This window comes from Mus pahari, chromosome 1, assembly GCF_900095145.1.
Source record: "Mus pahari chromosome 1, PAHARI_EIJ_v1.1, whole genome shotgun sequence".
NCBI lineage: Eukaryota > Metazoa > Chordata > Mammalia > Rodentia > Muridae > Mus > Mus pahari.
Window position 1 is genome coordinate 53,456,432 of NC_034590.1, and position 8,719 is coordinate 53,465,150.

Genomic DNA, 8,719 nt, shown 5'->3' on the forward strand with positions numbered 1-8,719 from the left:
ATAGGAAACTTTTGGGATAGCATTTGAAATGTAAATAAAGAAAATAATAAAAAAAAATAAAATCCATTTACATTAAAAAAAATTAAGTCTTGGTTTGAAATAATTATATTTACAAAACTACCCTAAACAATTTTCACATATATTTTGTTTGTTTGTTTGTTTTTCAAAACAGGGTTCCTCTGTGTAGTCCTGACTATCCTGGAACTTGCTCTGTAGAACATGTTGGCCTCTAACTCCTGATTGCCGCTGCCTCATGAGTGCTGAAACTTAAGGCATGCGTCACCACCACTGGGCTACATCTTCACATTCTTATTTTACTTTCTTTATCTACTTTGCAAATGACAGTTGACAACCTGGAGAACATGTTCCCAGTAACACGCATGAAGTGATCAGAAAGGCCTAAGCCAGTAACCACACCAAGCAGACCAGATTCTTGCCTAGCCTTTGGATACTCTTAACAATTAGAAAATGATCTACTGCTGACTAGCCTATACAGCTTTGATACTCATGGACACTTCTAATAAAGTTGTATACAGTTCTAAACTATCAGTCACCTTCCAAAAGAATCATAAACAGTATCTTAGAGAAGAGATTTTTACATCAAAGAATTAATGCATAGATTGGTATTAAGGGTTTAAGCTGCCTACTTGCTCTGTTTATGTAAAAGAATGAGACAAGGTCAATGCAGCCCCTGGGGGAAGAGACCTGTGCTGTTTTCTACCTGAAGATAAGTTCTCTGGACTCATTCGAAAGTAGTGAACATTATAGACATCTTCCTTTATGCCGAGTTTATGCGAACTTAAATTCTTGAAAACGTGTGACCTGCTTTCCAGGAACAACGTCTTATATACTAGTACTTTACTGCCAAAGTCAAACAAACAAATACATGACCACCACTGCCTGGACAGTGCTACGGTAAGGAACCAAGATGTTCCAAATGCTTACATTAGTAAAGGTTAGAAAAATACTTTATATTGATGGCTTTACCATGTCACAAATTTAATCTAAATTTTAAGCCGCACCTAGTATTGTGCCCTACACAGAATAAATACCCAACAAAATTTCAGTAAGAGTTCAGGAAGTCAAGCAATACAGAAGGGTGAGGCAAATGCTTTTCTGTAAAGTTCTATCAAGTGACAGAGGTTGAGACAGATCCAAAACATGATTCTAAGTGATTCAGTAAGAAAGGAACAGAAAGACAAGTGCAGTAAAGAAACAGCTGAACCCAGAACTGAAAGAAGACCTGAGAGAAAGTTGTGGGGATCCATCCCATAAACAACCACCAAACCCAGACACTATGGCAGATGCCAACAAGAGCCTGCTGACAGGAGCCTGATATAGCTGTCTCCTGAGGGGCTTTGCCAGTGCAAATACAGAAGTGGATGCTCACAGCCATCCATTGGACAGAGCACAAGGTCCCCAATGAAGGAGCTAGAGAAAGTACCCAAGGAGCTGAAGGGGTCTGAAGCCCTATATGAGGAACAACAATACGAACTAACCAGTAACTCCAGAGCTCCCTGGGACTAAACCACCAATCAAAGAAAACACACAGTGGTACTTGTGGTTCTAGCTGCATATGTAGCAGAGGATGGCCTAGTCAGTCATCAATGAGAGGAGAGGCCCTAGGTCCTGTGAAGGCTCTATGCCTCAGTATAGGGGAATGCCAGGACCGGGAATGGGACTGGGTGGATCGGGGAGCAGGGGGAGGGGGGAGGGGATAGGGGATTTTCGGAGGGGAAATTAGGAAAGGGGATAACATTTGAAATGTAAATAAAGAAAATATCTAATAAAAAATACGAGAGAGAGAGAGAGAGAGAGAGAGAGAGAGAGAGAGAGAGAGAGAGAGAGAGAGTGTGCAAGCTGTAAAGTGGCAAATGGAACCTCCTTTTTTCTGTCTTCCAGTGCCTCAGGATGGAACTTAGGATATCACATTGCTAAGTGAGCACTACCACTGAGCTAAATCTCCAGCAGAAAAAAGAAAACAAAACACTGAACACTAAAAATGGAGAACTCGAATCCATGTAGCTTACAGAACCACTCCCTGTCTCCTTAGCTCATATCAAATGTGTGAGAGAGGCTGCAATACCACATACTGCCCCAAAATGTGTTTCTAAACATTAAGTGCATCACAGTATAATTGGACAGGCTTGCTGTGATCTCTGGCTTATCCAGCACCAGAGATGAAGGAACAGGACAGCTGCAGCGCGGCTCCCACTGCATGCTCACCATCACTGTGCCGCTTTGCTTGTTTCTGAACATTATATAAACAGGTTTCTACTCAGTATACTGTCAGGCCTGCCTTCTTTGGTTCACCTTTATATTTTTGTGGGTGTCAGGATCAGTAATACTTGGCACAGTACAAAGTCTCCTCTGAGGGGCATTTGGTTGTTTCTACTAGTCTATTATGAATATGCTGCTGTGTGCAAACACTTTTAGACCTTTTGCTAGACATAAACACTTATCTTTTCTTGGTTCTAAGACAACAGACTGCTAGGCCATAAAGTAGGTTTGTGTTCAATTTCATCAGATAAAGCCATATTTTGAAAGTGAGTATATTAATTACTTATGAACAGTATTTAGGAGTTCATATAAAATATATTCATTTTAACTATGAGATGGGGAGGAGGTGTGTGTCTCACTATGTTACCCAGACTGTCCTTGAGCTCTCCATCCTCCTGCGGTAGCCTCCTGAGTAGTAGGACTAAAGGCCTAGGCTAACATGCCTGAAAATAACTTGGGGCAGAGGGGAGGAACTAGGGATTGCAAAGCACATGGTTACCACTGAAGTCCATCATATCAGTTTCCCATTTAAAAAAGCTCCTCAGCTGAAGCACAGCGCTTTGAGGATACTCCCTGAACTCAGTTACGCACAGCGCTTTGAGGATACTCCCTGAACTCAGTTACACAGAGTGCTCATACCTCACACACAAGGTGAATGGGGTTGGTGTGTGGGAAGAAAACACTTTCTATTTTAATTTTTTATTCTTCTACCTAAAAAGTAAGTTTCACTATCATTAAATATATAAATAAACATTAATGTCCTTACACAGGACAGCTGTATTTATTTACCTTAGTCTTACTATGATTTACAGTTGTGAGAGCTTGGTTGAACAGAATTATGGAATATTTAATTCAAGTACCTTTTACCAAACAGACAAATGACTAAGAAAGTTCTATATAGGAAATGCTAATGAATACAAGCAAACAACTTTGAAAAATGGATTAATTGGCAAGTATAATCTAAAAAACAAACAAACAAACAAAACAAAACTCTTTAGAAAATTAAAAACTACAAGGCTATCTGATCAATTGGTTCCCACACAGTGTGGGCTAAAAATATTCTAAAATCTAAGGCTTAAAAATATGGATCTAATATGTTACTGTTAATATTTTGACAATAAAACATTTGAACCATAAAATAGCCTTACCTCATTCTCTTTGAATCATTTTGGTGTTTACTTTACAATGTACATAGTATTAGTATAAAATAAAAGGATGTATTATATTTTAAGGTACATTTACATATATTAGGGATATATGCTTCAATTTTACCAACAGGATATTCAATCAAGAGCTCAGATCCTTGTCTAATGCACATTTTTTTTAGTATTAAACTAGCAAATCCTTATTCACAAATGAACTAGTTTTTAAAGTTATACACAACAGTCAAAGATATAGTTGCTATTTAATATTAAAATAACACACACAAATGGTGGAGGAAAAGGGAAGAAGACAGGCCTGCTGGGAAGAGAAACTTCATAGTTACTGCAACTAATTTATATCTTGGCAGGTATTTTTATTGTATCATGTATAATCTAGCATATATATATTGGTCAAATTTAGTGAATGCACATTTAAGTTTCCCTCTATGTAAATTTTGCCTCATAAGGAAAAAAATTTCATTAAATATGTTGACCTCTTAGTTAATCTTAAGCATATTTAACTGTCTAAGAGTAAATTATAATAATGTCTACAACTTAGGTTGAAATATATCAAATTAAAGTAGGTTGCTATATGGATAAAAAGATTGATTGATATATGATATGATAAACTACAGTATAATTGATACAAATCTAGGTGAAAGATACATGGATGTTCACTGTATAATTGAACTTCTCTTACCATTTTTCATGATAAAATATTGAGAAAATTAACACATCTATAAGAGAGCTGAAACTGCCAGATATGAACATAAATGGTATAATGGTACTGCAAGATATGAATTTATAAAGGAAAAATAGGAGGGACATTTGCTCAAACACACTGCTTTGGGATACAGTAGCTCCTTATCATCTCCGTAGGCTTCAAGATTCACAGTCAATATCTAAATGAGGCAGTACAAAATTCTATAAAATTGTTTCTTTCTTGAAATGCATATAACTATGAAAAAGTTCAATTTACAAATTATGTAAAGGGAAACAATAAAGTACAATAATTTAAACAATTTACTGTATGTAATAAAAGTCATTTGAATGTAGTCTTTGCCTATCTCTCGAAATATTGTATGGCACCACACTGAGCTTTTGGACTGTAGGAAGAGAAAGCACAGGTAAAGCAGACTACTAAGCTCTCCGAAGTGAGAGTTATTACTAAATTCAAACGCAGAAGAGATCACAGAAGTAGAGCCGGACCACAAGCATCAAGGCCTGCCAGGAGTGGAATCCAACTTTCCCTATGCATCCTCTTGACCCACATTCCTCACAAGGTGCTTCCCTGAACCAATCACCTTCCTCAGAAGGAAGGAAGCTATTCTCCCATTCTTGTATGCATCAGCCCTGGCCCTGCAGCAGCTCCTTCCTGCTGAATGAAACACAGCACACCTTCCCACCTGAGGCCTGACTCTTTGGGGCCTCATACACTGCCAGCTTTTATATAAGGTGAATGTATCAGAAAAGCAAATAAGATTCACTTTCCAGTTAGTATTTTTAAATATCAACCTTCAAAGTTAGAAGCAGGTAGAAAAGGAGGGATAGTGCTGTGCAAAACTGAGATGAAAATGAGAACATATGTAATCAACATGTGTAATCAACATGTGTAATCAAGAGTAGGGCCTCAAAATACTCTTTTCTCCTAACCTTTACCTTTCCTTGGAAAATGCAAAATGTTGCTATAGTTTTTGTGAGCCTTAGAACTTTCCTTAAGAAGGCAAATGTGGGTGGGTGGGGGTTGTTTGGGATTTAGCTCAGTGGTAGAGCACTTGCCTACCAAGTGCAAGACCCTGGGTTTTGTCCTCAGCTCCCAGGGGTGGGGGGAGAAAAAAAAAAAAGAAACAAAAAAGAGGTAAAAGTGAACCCATGGACTTTTCTTCCATGTGTCGTTTTAAATCCGCCTAATGGTTTTTGCTTTCTCATTTCCCTTTTTATATTGGTTTGGAATTATACCTTCTAGGAATTTTTTGGTATAACTAGAAATACTTCCGCAGCAGTTTTGTTTCACTAATTACCACAGGTGGTCAACCTGTGACAGCAATATGTTAATGAGGCTGTATTTTCTTTTTGATCCTCAGAAGATACTTTTCCATGGCAAGACTCTATGGCATGACTGTGAGTATATACATACAACCTCACAGAGCTGTTTATTTTCTTGACAATACACACAGGGACTCCCTAAAAAAAACCCTAAAGTCGTAAATCTTGCCCTTCAAGTATTATTCACTATTTTGTAAGATTAAAGCAAACAAATCACAAAACAATAACAACCAGTACTTCTACTTTGAAACTCTGCCTTATTTCAGGCCTTAGAGTTTATACATGAAGAACTTATCACATCCGAGTGGAATCTGAGTAAGACTGTTTTTTCCTCTTGATGCCTGAGGTTGTTAGTGTTGGAAGGAATCCTGAGGACGGTTATTTTAAAGTTACAGAAATGGAAGTTCAGGCAGTTAAAATGATTAGTTCCTAACAGTGCCTGAACCACTCTCCAGATCCCCTAATTTCCTGGCCCAGTGTCCTTTCCATTTTAAAATCATGCCAAAACAAACGATTTCAAAAATGATTATATGTATCCATTACCTCAACTTCACTGATGTTCAGCCTGCCCCTCTTGATGTCACTTCCTTGTGGGAATGGGTGTATTTTTTCCCCTTGGTCTTGTTACCTTCACTTTATTACCACACAACACGAGTTCACGGTCCCAAGCTCCCAATTTCTGTCAGCTTCTCCCTTGACTATTTTTGTTCCTCAAGAACACCAACATTGTCTCCAAACTGCCTTAACTATCCTTTAACTATATTTATTTCAGTCAATCAACCGCCAACTATTAAACAAATTAAAGGTGAAAGTGATTGGTTTTTTTTTTTCAACATAAGGTGCTCACAGATGCGGTAGTGCTTCTTCCTCAGTAAGGAGCGGAATAAAAATACTGAATGCTGTGTATCAAATGCAGATGCTTTCTAGAGAAAACCTAGCGACAGTCTTGCTATTTAGGAAGAAGAGAGCTGTCGTGGGTTTGGTTCGAGGCCAAGAATAAGGTTCGGAAACCGACCTAAAACAAATATGGAGGTGAAAAGGCACAAGGAGCTCCTTGAATTCACCAGCCAGTGACAGGCTATTTGGTGTCAGTTTCTAAGAACCAGGGCACCAGGGAGGCAATGGACAATGAGAGGGCAGGAGGGGCACAGGGAATCGCGCCCAGGAAGCACTCAACAAGTCTGGAAGATGAAGGATGCTCTGAGATCGAAGATTGCCACCACGAGACTGCCGCTGGCCTCTGCACGACCATCCCCTTCCTAGGACTGACCATCACCGGTTCTCGCCGGCTGGGGTACACAGCCTTTTCGCTCTCCTACCTGCCTCGACGTGCGCCCGGACCAGGGCGTCTACCCAGGACCATGCTGGGAGCCAGCCGGCGCCTCCACCCCGGGCCCGCTTCCCGGTCCCCGCCGGCTTCCATGAGGAAGGCGACGTCGGGCCTGTCCGGCCGAACCCGCCTTCGAACGTGGGCGTCAGGATGGCCGCCGAGCCGGCGAGGGCGCAGCCCGGAACCTTCGCCTCGGCCCGGAGCCCGGTGCGCAGCACGGCTCGCGGCTCAGCGCAGGCGGCGGCCAGGCGCGAGGCGGGCTCGGGCCGAGGTGATGGGGAAAGGGGGCGGGCGCGCCATCATGAAGGGAAAATGGTGGGCGGGCGGGCCCGCGCGCGCGGCCGCCGTACTCACCCGGGCGGGCCAGTGCGGGTAGCCCTTCATCTTGGCGAAGACCAGGTCTCCCGCTTTGTACTCGCGGGGCCGCGGACGCGCCATCCCGGTCGTTCCCCTGCTCGCCGGTCCTTGGCCGCCGCGAAGATGCCCGGGAGGCCGCCCCTCCGCGGGACGACGGAACCGCGCCGCGCTCCCCGCGGGCCTCGAGCCGGGCGCTCGAGCGGCCGCTCCGACGAGGGAGAGCGGCGAGGCAGCGGCCGAGGCGAGCGGTGGGCGGGGGGCTCCCGCAGATCCCCGCCCGGCTGCGGGGGAGGGGAGCCCGCGTCCGGCCGCGCCGAGTCCCGCCGCCGCCGCGCGCTGCTCACAGGAGCCGCGTCGCCAGCCTCAGGCAGCCGCCGCCTCCCCGCCGAGCTTCTGGGTTCCGTGCGAGCTCCGGGCCTCGCGCCTCCTCCGAATTCCTCCTCGGGCAGCGACCGCAAACACGATCTTATTATTGTTCTCGCGCGCGCTCAGCATTCCCCCCTCTCCACCCCTCGCCCGCCCCGCTTCCCTCCCCTCGCGCGCCGGCCGGTTAATTCCTAGGTGCACGGCCGGCTTTCTCGGAGAAACCGCGCGCGCCGCCTGGCTTGCTCCGCGGGCTGCCAGTGGGCGCGTCCTCCCGCAGCGGCGAAGCCGGTGCCCGGCGGGTGGGAGCGCCTACTCCGAGGACGCCCGCCGCCTGCTCTCTTTTGTTCTTGGCCGGGGAGCTGCCTGGTGTAGCCCAGCCAATCACCACCCGGCCGCCCCTCTTTCCCCTCCTGCTCGCGCCCACCCCCCTGCGGACTGCACCCCCTTTCTGGCTGCCCCCTACCCGTGGGCCACTTCCTCGGGTGCTCTCTGGTGAGTTGGGGGAGAGCGGAGGGGACAAAGGCTCCCCAGGCATGGGGGATAGCAGCGCAGGGGACTCGCTGCCTGGTCAGTAGGCAGCTGGAAAGAACAAGGGCAAGATTCTTGCCCCAGGTCTGCCTTAAGGATGCAGTGTGACCCACCTAGGGCAAGGGACTTCACTGGAGTCAAGGCCGGTCCTCACCGACAGGATGGCACAGTCGGGTTGAACATGGACCTATATGGTTCAGTGCCCAAAGCCTAAGATACGCTTCTCTGTGTGGGGGCTTCATGGGCCAATAATTTTGGGGCAAAGGACTTACCCTGACAAGTCAAGTCAGTTGTTTTCAATTCTGGTAACATACCGGACAGCAGCTTCTGGAGATTTCTTTATACAGGTTAGTAGGTCTACGACAGACGTGTGCATTCACCGTAGTTTTATTTGGATTTCAGCTGACTGTTTTCAAAAAGACATTTTGGGAGTAAGAATCTTTATAGCATCCTCCTTTGTGAGAGGTAAATAAAATAATTCACTCTTTTCTGAATCTGCTCGATGAATGAATGAATGAATGAATGATGCACCCTGTGGAAGATTCCTGTGATCTTGCCTTCTTTAAAAGATTTGCTGGTGCTGCACCTAGTTTGGAAGACAGCTCTCCTTTGTGAATTACCCTCTTTGCCATTTCTCCCCTCTACAGAAAGTGGATTTTCCAAGCATCTG

The 8,719-nt window shown here is 44.6% G+C and overlaps 1 protein-coding gene across 1 annotated transcript in view; it reads right to left on the reverse strand.

Moving 5' to 3' along the window:
• The window catches only part of Hdgfl3 (HDGF like 3), a 55,094-nt gene extending 47,443 nt beyond the window's left edge, over positions 1–7,651 (reverse strand). Inside the window, exon 1 of the mRNA XM_021188151.2 lies at positions 7,153–7,651. Coding sequence (XP_021043810.1) covers positions 7,153–7,236 — 84 coding nt within the window. The 5' untranslated portion in view covers positions 7,237–7,651. The remainder of the gene's footprint in view (positions 1–7,152) is intronic.
• Between the last annotated feature and the right edge of the window lie 1,068 nt (positions 7,652–8,719).